This window comes from Chlorocebus sabaeus, chromosome 25 (assembly GCF_047675955.1).
Source record: "Chlorocebus sabaeus isolate Y175 chromosome 25, mChlSab1.0.hap1, whole genome shotgun sequence".
Taxonomy (NCBI): Eukaryota; Metazoa; Chordata; class Mammalia; order Primates; family Cercopithecidae; genus Chlorocebus; species Chlorocebus sabaeus.
The window spans coordinates 62,259,659-62,274,884 of NC_132928.1; the positions used below are offsets into that span (position 1 = coordinate 62,259,659).

Here is a 15,226-nt window from a genome sequence, read left to right on the forward strand (position 1 = left end):
CTACCACTTCCTTTGACTCACTCAACTCCAGCTACTCTGGCTTTTCTTTTCCTGGATCAGGTCAAGCTGTTCCCATCTCAGGTGTTTTACATTCCTTTGCCTACAAGACTCTTCATTCAGATTCTAGGTGTGGTAACCTCCCCCTCATCCTTCCTCATCAGTTCCCAATTCAAATATTGCTTCTCCAGAGAGGCTTTTCCAGACCATAGGCCCATTCTTCTTTAGGTTAACCATTACTAGATTATTATGATCTGCTACCTGACTAGTACTAATTGTTATCTAAACCATTTGTTTACATGTTTACTAGCTGACGTTTCTTAATGAGGGCAGAACCTGCATCTTGTTCAAAATACATCCCTAACTGTTAGAGCACTATATGACACAGCAGACACTCAACTAATTTTTTGAGTGAATTAATTAAAATATCAAACTTTACTGGTTTGTAAAATGCTGAAGGGTAGTCTAGAGAAAAAAACAAAACTGTATTATGTTAACGATTAAAACTAATTAAGTAAAACTGTTTTGAAAAGGCTAAAGACTAAAGAATATTCAAAAACAATAATAAAAAATGAAAGAGAAGGCCAGGCGTGGTGGCTCATGCATGTAATCCCAGCACTTTGGGAGGTCGAGGCGGGCAGATCACTTGAGGTCAGGAGTTCAAGACCAGCCTGGCCAACATGGTGAAACCCATCTCCACCAAAAATACAAAATTTAGCCGGGGGTGGTGGCACACACCTATAATCCCAGCTACTTGGGAGGTGAGGCAAGAGAATCGCTTGAACCCAGGAGGCAGAGGTGGCGGTGAGACAAGACTGGGTCACTGCACTCCAGCCTGGGTGAAAAAATGAGACTCCCTCTCAAAAAAATAAAAATAAAAAAAAAGAGTAGAGAGCACAAAGGTCAGAAATGAAGTCCCATTATTAAACATAGGCTATTTCAACATAGGAGTTTCTTTAAAGTTTAACAATGAAAGTTAGTTTAATCTGTAAGAGACAAAAGCAGATATGTAAACAAATTCAAACCTTACGTTTTACCCCCAAACAAGGTCAGCTGAAAAGGCTGAAAGGGCCCATAGAGGTTTAGAACTTTTAAAAAATCAATGCTTGGCCAGGCGCCATGGCTCACGCCTGTAATCCCAGCACTTTCGGAGGCTGAGGCAGGTGGATCACGAGGTCAGGGGATGGAGACCATCCTGGCTAACACAGTGAAACCCCGTCTCTACTAAAAATACAAAAAAATTAGTCAGGTGTGGTGGCGGGCGCCTGTAGTCCCAGCTACTCGGGAGGCTGAGGCAGGAGAATCCTTCTAACCCTGGAGGCAGAGGTTGTGGTGAGCCGAGATCACGCCACTGCACTCCAGCCTGAGTGACAGAGCGACTCGTCTCAAAAACAAAAAACAAAAAACAAGAAACAATGCTTGCCACCTTCCCTTACCTAAACAACAAAAACCCAAACAAAACTCAAATGAACAGTTTTCTAACCAAGAACATTTCTTTGATTATTTTCATAATTAGTGGTGAGAGTAGATAGGGCAGAATAAGATCACCAATAAATTATGAAAGTTCAGTAGTCTGTCAGTAAGAATTTTCCCATGAAAAACAGTTGAGGAAAAGGCTTAGATTTCCCTTGCTTGAAATTAAATTCTAGACAGTTACAGTTATATAATCATAGTAATTATCTGTGCTATTTTCCCAATCTTATAAAAGTCTGGAAGTTGGGGGAGGGTTTAAAAACATATATATACCTTTGCAAATACCAAAAAATCAGAATGAACAGTCATTCATTATTTCTACTATCTTAATTTGAGACAAATAAAATTGAAATAAAATGAGGTCCCAGATTTGAAAAGGGAAAGACAATGCTCTTGGCTTTGCTGCAAGTGAATGAAGGCAATCTCATTCCATCTTAACAAATCTAACAAATCTAATAAACACACTTAGCATTGACCTTCCTAAGTCTTTCTCATCTAGGTCACTTTCTCCTTCCCTCTTGGAATTTTCTTCCATTGCGACTACCACTCTCCACCAGTTTTTGACTTCTGAAAATGCAGTATCTTTTGAATCTACTTAATCCTTTATACCTGAAAGATTGGTTTCACCAAGGCTCTTCTAATACTACATATATTATATTTCCTCTGAACCTATCAACCCTTGTAGTTTCCTAAAAACCCAGGCATTATACCTAGATACCTCTTTCCTATCATTAATCAAATATAACTGGCCACCAGGTCCTGTCCCCTCTACCTACTTATTTACCAGTTTTTCCTACCCAAGTTTCAACACGAACTTTATTCAATACAAACTTGGAAATGCCACTTTTCTGATTAAATCTGCGGTTTAGCAGAGTTTACAGAAAACTTTCTTACTGGAAGATATTGGGCCATTCACATTAGACTCCTCAAAGTGAGTCCAGATACAGTGGCTCATGCCTAAAAACTCAGCACTTTGGGAGGCTGATGCACGAGGATTGCTTGAACCCAGGAGTTCAAGATTAGTCTGGGCAACTGCAGCAAGACATGTCTCTACAAAAAAATTTTTTTTTTTTTTTAAATTAGCTAAGTGAGAGAGTACACACTAGTCCCAGCTGCTTTGAAGGTTAAGGTGGGAGGACTGATTGATCCCAAGAGGCTGGGACTGCAGTGAGCCATGATTGTGGACTGCACTCCAGCCTGGTTGACAGAGCAAGACTGTCTCAAAAAAAAAAATGTCAAAATTAGCTGGGTGTGGTGGCGCATGCCTGTAATCCCAGCTACTTGGGAGGCTGAGGGAGGAGAACTGCTTGAATCCGGGAGGCAGAGGTTGCAGTGAACCAAGATCATGCCATTGAACTCCATCTCAAAAACAAACAAACAAACCAAATAAAGCAAGAACGAGGAGCCTGTGAATCAATTTCCTATTTATTCCATCTCAAAAAAAAAAAAAAAAAAAAAAAAGGTGGTGGCTCATGCCTGTAATCCTGGCACTCTGGGAGGCCAAGGTGAGCAGATCACCTGAGGTCAGGAGTTTGAGACCAGCCTGGCCAACATGGTGAAACCCCATCTCTACTAAAAACCAAAACTTAGCCTGGCATAGTGGCAGGCGCGTATAATCCTAGCTATTCAGGAGGCCGAGACAGGAGAATCGCTTGAACCCAGGAGGTGGATGTTGCAGCGAGCTGAAATTGTGCTGCTGCACTCCAGCCTGGGCAACGAGTGAAACTATGTCTCAAAAAAAAAAAAAAAAAAAAAATAGCTGGGCATGTGGCGCATGTAATCCCAGCTACTTGGGAGGCTGAGGCAGGAGAATTGCTTGAACCCAGGAGGCAGAGGTTGCGGTGAGCCGAGATTGTGCCATTGCACTTCAGCCTGGGCAACAAGAGTGAAACTCCGTCTCTTAAAATCCCAAAAAACAAAAAACAAAACTCAAAAAATAACAGATGCTGGCAAGGCTGTGGAGAAAAGGGAACGCTTATACACTGCTTGTGGGAATATAAATTAGTTAAGCCATTGTGGAAAGCAGTTTGGTGATTTCTCAAATAACTTAGAATTGCCATTTGATAGAGCAATCCCATTATTGGGTATATACCCAAAGTAATATAAATTTTTCTGCCATAAAGACACATACCCGTGCGTATATTCATTGCAGCACTATTCACAAAAGCAAAGACATGGAATCAACCTAAATATCCATCAACACTAGACTGGATTTAAAAAAATGTGGTGCATATACACAATAGAATACTACACAGCCATAAAAACTTTGAGTACCTGTGGACACAAAGAAGGGAACAACAGCCACCAGGGTCTACCTGAGGGTAGAGGGTGGGAGGAGGGTGAGAATTGAAAAAACTACCTATCAGATATTATGCTTATTACCTGGGTGATGAAATAATCTGTACACCAAATCCCTATGACATGTAATTTATCTATGTAACAAACCTGAGTGTAACCCTGAACCTAAAAGTTTAAAAATAAGAATAAAAATAATTGGGGGATTGGGGTTAGGGCTCAGGAAACTTTTCTAATCCCTCAAGTGACTTTTTTTTTTGAGACGGAGTCTCTCTCTGTTGCCCAGGCTGGAGTGCAGTGGCTCGATCTTGGCTCACTGCAAGCTTCGCCTCCTGGGTTCATGCCATTCTCCTGCCTCAGTCTCCTGAGTAGCTGGGACTACAGGCACCTGCCACTACGCCCGGCTAATTTTTTTGTATTTTTAGTAGAGATGGGGCTTCATCGTGTTAGCCAGGATGGTCTCAGTCTCCTGACCTCATGATCTGCCTGCCTTGGCCTCACAAAGTGCTGGGATTACAGGTGTGAGCTACCACGCCCGGCCACCAAGTGACTCTTAAATATATCAATCTTAGGAAGCACTAAGCTATAGGATTTAAGGTCAAACTCCTGGAAACTTAATCTAAGGTTCTTTAATGATCTGGTCTCTGCTAATCTTTCTGGGCTCAAATTTCACTATTACCTGTATATGCAAACTTCTTCTGCCATTGTAAGGCACTACTTATAGTTCTCTAACACAGCTTATTGATTTTTCTCCCATGTTTCTAAGCTTTGCAAATGCTGTTCATTTTCCAAGACTGACATTCTCCCTTTTGTAAGCCTATGAATGCATTTTCCCAAATTCACTGTGAAGACTTATCTGAGCACAAAGTTACAGGGGTCTCTTTGCTTGGTTCCCATAGCATTCTGTGCATATCAAGTCTAACACAATTTAGGTCTGTTTCCCTGTCACCAAATTGTGAACTCTCTGCAAGTAAACACTGCATTACTCATCTTTGAACCTTGAACATGTGCTAGAATAATTATTTCATGACAAAAGACTTTGGAATGAATGATTAAGAAGAAAAAAGGCAAAAAAACCCACTTAGAAATAATAAAGAATCAGTAGTGATGCACTAATGTTCCTTGGGTTGAAGCCTTGATACTCTTAACACTCTCCACCCTGATTACATTAACCGACCTTACACACGATTGCTTGTTTGATATATTAATTATATAATATTTACCACTCAAAGGACTCAAAGATGTTTTTTATAACTCACAAAATTTGTAGTTTCTATTATAAGCCTTTCCTCCTTAAATTAAAAAACAATGGTTAGAAGCACATACTTTCAACACTCAGTCTATATTCTTTGAATACACTTCCATGAAAAACAATTAAAACACTAGCAGCAACTTATCCAATTCATGTTTGGCATGTTGAATAATTTCACTTAGACTTCTGGCCAAACTCTTGGTTCTTCCTTAGTGATTAAGCAGATGAATGGCAGTTCAGGACAACCTTCAATAATGTGGTATTTATGACCAAAAAAAAAAAAAAAAAATCTTTTTCTTAAACAAAAGTTTATAATCAACCAAAATTTAATAAAAAACATTGTTCTAATAGTTTCAGGGCCAAAATGACAGTAGTTCATGCATGTGTAACATTCAGTGAACAGCCTTGGTATATCACTAATAAGCTCTGAGGAGGAGCTCACCCTGCTGGCCCTGGGGCGTCTGTGAGATGATAAACTGCGCTGGCTGCAAATTGGTGGTTGGATGCACCAACACAAACTGTTGCAGGTTGAGATTCTGCTGTTGAAGCTGTTGCAGTTGTTGAAGATCCTGAAAAATTGGAATTAAAACATGGATTGGAGATTCTGAAATAAAAGTTCACTTAATTATAAGGCTTCCAGCTGATGATTTCTGTCACCTCCAAATAAAGAAGAGTAAATACTTGGCATGCTTTCATATTCCAAACAGGGTATGCTGTGTGTGTGCTTGACAAAGCATGTGAAGCAACCTGGAGCCTCTGCAACTTACTTACTATTTTTGTGGACTGACATATATTGTTATGATAAGCCTAATTTTCAAAGGTTCTTTAAAATTCCCTCAGAACAAATATACTTCTGTTTTTTATCACATAAAGACCAGTTTTAAAAATCAAGTGAGAAAAGAGTTTTTAAATATTTGATATTCTCTTAAATAAAAATTAATCGCATTATATCTGAATTTCCATCAATAAAGGGCCTATAATGACTTATGACATTTGACAACAGCTTATCTAACTTAACTGAAAAAATCAGTATTCAGTTTTTTTGCCCTTTTCCACATGTTCTAAAGTATTCAATTTTTTAAAATAAAAAATAGCTATCCATATAAAAATTTGATCCCTAACAACAATAGCACCTTACATTGGCCTACTATTTTATAATTTTCAAAGTGTTTCATGTACGTTATCTTATTTAGACTAATGTTCATATAAGGTCTCACAGCTGGCACTAAAAACATTTATCTGGTGATGAGAAAGTGGCCAAAATCAAAACATTATCTTGATAAAGACTGTATAAAGACTAGTCTGATATCTCTACTCTTATAGTTAGTTCTTTTTAAATGGTTAGTCAAACTCTTGCTACAAGTTAAGTCCATTTCTGAGTCTTTTCTGACAGGCATAAAGACAGCTGTCTAACAATTAGACTCATAACTCTTCATATATTTTACTGATACAACTACTTATACCTTTTTCCTCTTCCTGAGATAAAAGATTTTATTTATTTTCCTCCCTGGTACTATTGTGTATGCTTCTTAAATAATTTTTTTTTTTTTTTTTTTTTGAGATGGAGTCTCACTCTGTCACCCAGGCTGGAGTGTAGTGGCGTGATCTCGGCTCACTGCAAGCTCCGCCTCCTGGGTTCACGCCATTCTCCTGCCTCAGCCTCCTGAGTAGCTGGGACTACAGGTGCCTGCCTCCACGCCCGGCTAGTTTTTTATATTTTTAGTAGAGACGGGGTTTCATTGTGTTAGCCAGGATGGTCTTGATCTCCTGACCTAGAGATCTGCCGGCCTCAGCCTCCCAAAGTGCTGGGATTACAGGTGTGAGGCACCATGTCCAGCGCTTCTTAAATAAATTTTTATTATCTCTAGATACTTTGCCCTAAAATGTGAAAACTGAAACCAAACAACATTCTAATGCAATCATGTTCTCCACAATGTTAATCACTCCATAGCAGAGATTACTCACTGTCTCTCTCATACATGGGTGGCAACATTCACCGCAAAGTACATGAAAAAAATTCATGTCTGCTGTAATTAGCTAATTAAAATAAATACAGTAATCCCCTGCTTCAAAAATATGCCAGCTAATTATTCAAGAATTGTCAATATAAATAGTTATTCAAATAATCAGCTATATGTTTATAATATCAACTACAATAAACAAACAAACATTATTTCTAATTCAGTGGTAAGGAAGGGTACCACTTACCTCACTGATCCAGAGCTCCTCAGGCAGTTAAGGCCCCACACTAACAATCAAAAAGTTAATTTAACATTAAATAAAACCTGCCACTTTATTCCTCACTTGCTGCTCCCGCTATTGGAGTTCCTTACTCACCTGTGCGATCTGTATGGGCTGAGACAGGGGGATCTGCGTCATGGGCGTGGCAGCAGAGGCGGAGATGGTGGCCCCAGCAGCACTGTGCTGCTGGCTGGCGGAGTGCTGCTGCACTGCAGCGGCCAGCAGCTGTGCCTGTGCCTGTGCCTGCTGGAGTAGTAACTGTTGCTGGGCAGGCGTCAAAGTAAGCTAAACAAAATCAGAACACATAATGGGAAAGTGTTGAAGGAGAAAGTCTCCCAATGCGAGTCAACTGCTTTGTAATAGGTAACTCAAATCATATTAGTCCCCAGCTACCCAACTTCACATGCTTAGCAGACAGCTAAAATGTTCATCAGTGATCAAACTACCATTACTAGCAGAACATTTAAATTAAAATGGTGGTCCCCACTCTGGACTTAATCATTCAAGCTTGTCCAGGGCCCTAGGGTTTGGTCAAGAAAGTAATTAATTAGTAAGCAAGAAAAAAAAAAAAAGAATCACCGCTGACAGGATATGAAAAGAAATTTACACCCAACCAAACAGCAAGTGATTAGTCAGATGAATGAGGAACAAGGATGCTGGATATAACCAAGGAAAGAACTGATAAGGCCCAGCTGCTTCCTATTAGCATGAATCCCTGCCATATTCCATCATTTCCATTAAGTCCAAAGATATGACTAAAGAATATGAGCTCCATTTGTTTCTTTTACAAGTCTCCCTACAGGCTCCTCCCTAATACAATCTTTTCTGTTATTGAAAGTATTGAGTCTCTGCAACTTTACATCTCCTTCCCAACACATTATCTCTATGAAACAGGTGGTCATAGCAGTTCTCTTTACATGCAAATGAACCCGAATGCCCAGGTTTAATAGAAGCTCCAGCCACAGGAACTTAGAATCCCAACTCCCTCTTACTATTGTAGACACTAGTCACCAAAAATAAGACCCAAATAGTAAAGTAGGAAATGTATTTACAGCATATTTAAACTTGCTTTCATAATGCAACTTATTTCAAACACACTTAAATCATAGTAAGTGTGTTCTACTTTTCTTTTGGTGACATGTTCTGATTGATCAAATAAGATGGAACCATAATTTTCTGAAGTATATGTACAGTCACTTAGTGCCACAACCTTCTCTAAAAGAAACAAACACAATTTGTGCATTAGAAACATAAGGCTCAAAACGAAACCATTCAAAAACTCAAAACCCTTTAAGGGATATGTGTATATATAAAGTATAGATATATTTTTAATTTTTATATAATATATATACATACATACATCTTTACTGATGGGATTTTTGTAAACAATTTTGCAACAGTTCTTAAAACAGTTGTCCACTGACAAAATACACAACTGGAAAAAAAAAAAAAGAAACAGAAAAAAAAAACCCAGAAAATTCTTGGGAGTTAATGCGATGTGAATTGAATAACAACTATTCCTTACTATTGCCCTAAACCAATCCCCACAAAGATAATTTAATACACAAATTTTCAACATTGGAAAAATACTTTGAATGGTGCCTTAGAGAAAAGACAGTTGAAAACTTAAAAGCTTAATATAGTCACACAGGTCAATTTATTAACAATAAAAAATAAATGACAGACCTCAGCCTTTTGGCTAAGATCAAGAATAAAAATAAACAACATTTGTTGAATGCTACATGCAAAGCACTGTTCTATAAGCTTTATAGTATTATCTCCAATCTTCACAACATAATGTAAGATGGGTATTATTAGTATCTCCATTTAACAGAAGGAAAACTGGGGTAGAGGAAAATGAAGTAATTAGGCACACGGTAAGTTGCAGAGTTAGGATATGAAGACACATGTTTTATTTTAGACCATTACACAGTAACTTAAAGAAAAAAGTTTTTCTTTTGCAGGTACTAATTCATTCTTTAACTTCGACCCTGCAGTGATGTCTTAATGCCAAATGGACAACTGCCATTTTCAGTGTAATGATCTCAACTATACGATAATTACTGCATTGCAAGGTGAAGCAACACCTGAAACGGGGGTTTAATAAAGTTGTAATTTATCCAGAGCATCCACAATTCTAACAAAAGATATCCTGAAAACTTATGACAAAGATAATTCCTTTTTCAGAGCTACCTGCAGTGTAGGAAGTTCCTTAAAGACAAAATAGTGCCAGGCATAGCCATGTTGCTGCCAGCTATGGTGAAAAATTCTAATCAGATATTGGCCAATGGCAGTTCTGACACAGAAAAAGTTTATTATAATTCTCTCAGTGAACACTTACCCCAGTTATCTGTCCTCCAGCTAGCATAAGCTGGGTCTGGGGAATGGCTGCCTGCACTGAAGGCTGCTGGGAAGGCTGGCTTGGCTGCTGTGAATCCCCCGAGTCTTCATTAGATTTAGACTGACGTGGAGTGGGGTAGGAAATAAAAGATTGCAAATAGTTGATTAAAAGAAATGTACTTAAAACCCCATCTTTTAGGAATCCTTTAAACCATGGACTTACTCAGTCATGAGTTCTGGTTTACCTCCTTTCTTTTCTTTGTATCTTCCTAGTTTCACATACTAAGTTTTTAGACTTTTTAATTTCAATGCCAGCAAAGCTGCTACTATAATTTTTAAAAATAAATAGTCATCCCCCACCAATTTATAGATTATTTTTCATAGCCCCCAGTTCCTCAACTCTAGAAATAGGGGGTAAAGGGAAGAACACATTTTCAATTCACCTCTACATTAGACCTTCCATACCAATATTTTAACACACCTGGTAGTCAGTCTGAAACTTCTCCATATACCACCTCAGAGAATGATCGCTTGATCCACAGAACTTTCCACCTAATATTTCACAGAACGGTAAATCTAGCAACTCCCATCAACTAACACACAAGCTCAGAGAGAAAATGCTGCAGTCAAGACAGAGGGGCACGAAGAGAAAATTTTATGGTAATTAAAACTGGTTATGCAAAGCATTAAAATTCTGCATAGATTTGCATATTTCCCACCACCTGTTTTAGGGACTGCAGCAAGGCTAATTAACATAAATGTTCTGATTAATTCTGCCAGTCATTGAGAGATAATTACAGTGCAGGACTGTAAACATTCTGCACTGGAGATACAGCCTGTTTGCCAACATCTCTCTAAGGGATGAAAGTTTACCATGGCAACCAAGGCAATTTTCCGCCTCCTCTCCCTCAGAAAGTAAGGTCATATTATCTCTTTTTCTTTTCTCTCCTTGTTCCCACGTGTTACTAGGTCCATATTCAACTGGGTTTCATGAAATGCTCAACCCAAGGTCTTTAGTCATTAGCAACACTGAAATCAATCTTCCATAATACTGTCTTTCTCTCTTGACTGCTAGTTACCTAAACACTATAATGAAAGGAACCAGCAGGTTGATAGAAATGTTAGAGAGCACTGCCTAACACTTGAACTTTGTATGTTTTGCCATATGGTTCAAAGAAGGAAGGTGGCCAGATTTGTTTTAACATTTTGACTGTCTGTCCACCAATATCTATGAACAGGTTTAATTACAATTATTAGAAGCCTAACATTTTAGGGTGGAGAGGAACCCTGGCAATCTTATAAATGTCCCCACTTAAGTACAGATGAGAAAAACTGAACCCAAGGAGGTTATGTGACTTGCCAAAGGTCACACAGCTAGTCAGTGGCAGAATGAGAATGCAAACCCGGTCAAACTGTTTTTGTGAACACTTTTGTGAACAGTCCAGTGTTCTTTCCTCTGCCCTATAAGGTCTCCCTAAGACATCAAAAATGATAAATAACAAGCCTTTTGGAAACAAACTGGCATTTAAGAGAACTTTCAGGCTGTGTGTTTAGGTATGTGTTATAGCAGTATAACTTAGAAACATTTTTACTGAACTTACACATAAAACTTGGAAAGCAGACTTTTCCTGTCCATCTCTCATTCATGCACAGTAGCAGAATATAAAATTGATTTTCATTAATGGTAATAATTATCATTATTTGAATCTTCACGAGATTCACTAATTTTAAAAAGGTAATACTTCTAAGCATTTTCTATTAAAAATATATGCTCACTATAGAAAATTAGAAAAATGTAAGAAAAAATAAATAAAAGATTGATCCATAATCCCAGGTCCCAGTTTACCTGTACATTTAAAGACTGAGCAGCAGCCTGTAAACTTGTTCCAGCGAGTTGGACCTGTAAGTAATCAGGGGAAATTCTAGTTTAATACTGTTGACATTCATCACAAGGGGTTGTCATCACTAAATATTTTAAGTCTACTATGTGTCACCGAGCTAGAACTGAGAAGACAAAGAGGTCTGTCTTACTGAGTTGAAACTTTATGAACAAGCTAAGTCCCTTCTCAACCCACCCTACCCCACTCCCACTGGTCCCACAGAAAAATGCTGTTAATCTTTTTTTGAAGACGTTTTCCCACACTAAATGAACACTATCAGCCATGCCACACTTGTATTGAATGTTCCTTATATAACATTCTGTTTGTATTCATAGAATGCTTAGATTCTAAAAATTTAATTAATCTTCCACATTGTGTTAAAGAACATATAATAAGCTATCTATATACATTATTTATTATAAGAAACAATCAGAACCATCTACTTATTTTAATTTCAAATGTCCCATGTATACACCAGAGTAGAAATATATTTACACACCCACACAGCCCAGTCCTTAAAACATTTATAATCATAACTTAAAACTCTTAGCCAAAATAAGAAATCTATCCTATAAACCACACATAAATGTCTGTCAAAACATTTCATACATTCAGGAAGTTCAAATCATGGTTATGTGAAATAAGGATACACATGGGATTAGAAAACCATCATTTGGCAACTATGATAAGAACTATGATTTAGGCAGAGTCATCAATGGATAACTAATGGGTGAGAAATCTGAGGAGTAACAGGATATTTACATATTCTCAACTATGTCTCCAATGATACTTAATACTTACAAACGGTAAAATAGTGTCTTTTCATTGGAGAAACCTGGCAGACAAATAATCAAGTGAGCACAAACAAGAGTCATCAGGAAGGAGACACATGACTTCTGCTATGATGCACTGAGAGGAATACAGCATTGCTTATGCTGCATTCCTAACAAAAGTATAGAATCTGAATCTAATCACGATGAAAATCAGACAAACCCAAACTGAGAAACACTACAAAATAACTGGTGTATACTGCTGTCCTGAAACAAAGAAAGACTGAGAAGGGAGAAAGAGAATATAAACTAGGCTAGAATAAATGGAAAACTAAACTAGAATGGTGGCAGTGGGAATAAAAAGTAGGAAACATGCAAGTCTCTGCAATGCACTACATAAGGATCCTGCCTGGATTTAGATGAAGAGAAGAGAGTCATACATTATTCCAGGGTTCAAATCTGGGCAAATGGAAAATGTTAGTACCACTAACAGGGACAGGGAAGATAATGAGTTTCATTTTGTATATACCACATAGCATCAAGATGTCCTGAGATTAAATATAAATGTTGGTATGGAGCTCAGTAAAGAGTTAAGAGCTAAAATGCATTGACTACTATGTCCTTTATTTGAAACTGCTAGTCCTGTTAGCAGATGAGAACCCTCGAACACAAAAACAAAACAAAAAAAACAAATCTGAAGACATATGTAGAACACATTTAAAATACAGTGTAATCAGGAGAGGCCCACCTGAAGAGATAATATATTTAAGGCCTAAAGGCTAAGAAGTCAAAGAGCCCAAGGAAAGAGCTTCAGGTACAAAGATTTGAAGAAGATAAAAATTTTATGTGGTTTTTACTTATTATGTTTCAGGGTAAAAGTTTGTTGAGGAACGGGATATTTATACAGTCTTTAAAGTACTGCCTCACAGAGTATTACCTACCAGGAGGCAAAAAAACATATTTACAGTGGACAAATCTGATCAACACTACCTCAATAAAATAATCAAACTTAATATCACAATAATGGGACAAAGCAATATGATATGGCTTCTGAATGCACCGAGACGGACTCAGCATCACTTCTCTTGTATTCCTTTCAAAAATGCGTAACTTGAATTCAGCCACTGAGGGAACAATCAAACATATTCAAGTTAAAGGGGCATTCTATAAAACAGCTGGCCTCTATTCTTCAAAAATGCCAATATCATGAAAGACAAAGACATGCTGAGGAATTGTTCTGGATTAAAGAGACTTAACAGACATGACAGCTAAATGCAAAGTATGGACTGGATTGTGGGCAGGAAGTATATAAATATGGGCCAATATTGGAAAATGATATCGCATCAATGTTAAATTTCTGGAATTTGAAATTTGCACTGTAGTTTTATAAGAGAATGCTGTTTTTATGAAAAACATGCTGAAGTATTTAGAAGTAAATGGTTACAATGTCTGCAACTTTCAAAGGAGTTAGCAAAAAAAATTTTTTTTGGCTCGGTGCCATGGTATACGCCTATAATCATAGTTGTATAGGAGGCAGGAAGATCACTTGAGCTCAGGAGTTGGAGATCAACCTGGGCAACATAATAAGACCTCATCTCAAAAAAAAATTTGTGTACATACATACATATACACATATGGTATAAAGCAAATATGGTAAAACAGTAACAATTGGTGATTCTAGGGGAAGGGCTTTTAGATGAACACTGTTCTATTGCTGTAACTCTTATAGATTTGAAAGCTTTTTAAAAATAGGAAGTTAAAAATAAAAAGAGAGCATTCCTTTACCAACTCCATTTAGCTAGTTTCTAACACCCTTCAAGACTCAGCTCAAAAATCACCCTGAGAGAAATGTCTTAGACTGTACAGGTTAAGCTAATCATTTCTTCCTCAGTAGTCTCATACTTGACCATTTAGTCATCTATAAATTTATTCAACAAATAATTACTGAACACCTGTTGTATCATGGGGTTCTTTGGTAAATGCTGGGACACAGGTAAACAACAAAGGTTTCCATTTTTATGGAACTTATAGTCAATGGGGCAACAGATCTAAAACCATCTATTTTGTGTATGTATATTATAATTATGGTAAGGAAAGGTTCAAGGTGCTAATTCTCTCAATAAGGGAGCTGGAAATAGAAGGCAATTGTCACACTGTTAATTATGTATCTAATCAGATGCAAGGACTTGTGTCTTGATGGGAGATTTAATGGTGTCGCAATTTCAAGTAAAATTCTTTGGTTTGCAGTCCTGTGGTCTGGGTGGTATTGAAGGGTCTATGACTTTGGTAATCAGTGGCCAGATCTAGAGGTCTCGGAGCTGGTACAGGGAGAGTTGCAATCATCTCGGAATTTGGACCCGGTGGGGAGAAAACTGCACATCATCTGTGTGCCCTCAGGGAGTCTTTAATACATTTGGACCATCACATATTTAAGCCAGATAAAGATGCTTACTAGGTCCAAATAATTGACTAAATTCTGTCAAAAATGCTATTCCTCTTAGGAACCCAGAAAAATTAGTGGAGGCTTGAATATGTTCTTAGAAAAAAAATCAACATGAAAACATTTTTTTCTTCTAGGATATATGTAAAATATTTTAAAATTCATTTTAGATGTTGATTTATCTTAATATTTTATCTGAAAGTTAATGTCACAGTTTTTCCATTTCAAAGATACAAACAAAGCTATGTGCCTGAGCAAAAGTGTTCCATTAGGCCTCACTCTAATAGAAGATGATAACTGCTGCCTACAGGATATCTCTTTGAGTCTGTGAACAAATAAACGGGCTTTAGAACAGCTTGCCAGGATTTTACCTGTTTTCAAGTAGAAGAATTTCTTTCATAGTTTAGGTGGTCTGATGACATATTTTGATGAAAAGACTTTAGTAAGATGTATATATTCAGTGCTCAGTAACTTAATATGTTAATATGTAACCTGGGAGGTCTTATGTCCATACGGGTTTTTCACTGAATCACTACCA

The 15,226-nt window shown here is 37.5% G+C and overlaps 1 protein-coding gene across 5 annotated transcripts in view; it reads right to left on the minus strand.

Moving 5' to 3' along the window:
• POU2F1 (POU class 2 homeobox 1) overlaps positions 1–15,226 on the minus strand; it is a 201,115-nt gene that overhangs the window by 44,757 nt on the left and 141,132 nt on the right. For 4 of the 5 annotated variants that reach the window (XM_007989659.3, XM_007989662.3, XM_073011818.1 and 1 more), the window contains exons 4-7: positions 11,445–11,498; positions 9,600–9,719; positions 7,355–7,543; positions 5,460–5,586 (exon numbers count right to left, since the gene is read on the minus strand). In XM_007989659.3, the coding sequence (XP_007987850.1) occupies positions 5,460–5,586; positions 7,355–7,543; positions 9,600–9,719; positions 11,445–11,498 (490 nt within the window). Of the gene's footprint in view, positions 1–5,459; positions 5,587–7,354; positions 7,544–9,599; positions 9,720–11,444; positions 11,499–12,279; positions 14,758–15,226 lie in introns of those variants that run through there. The other variant, XM_073011819.1, reaches the window with a different exon arrangement.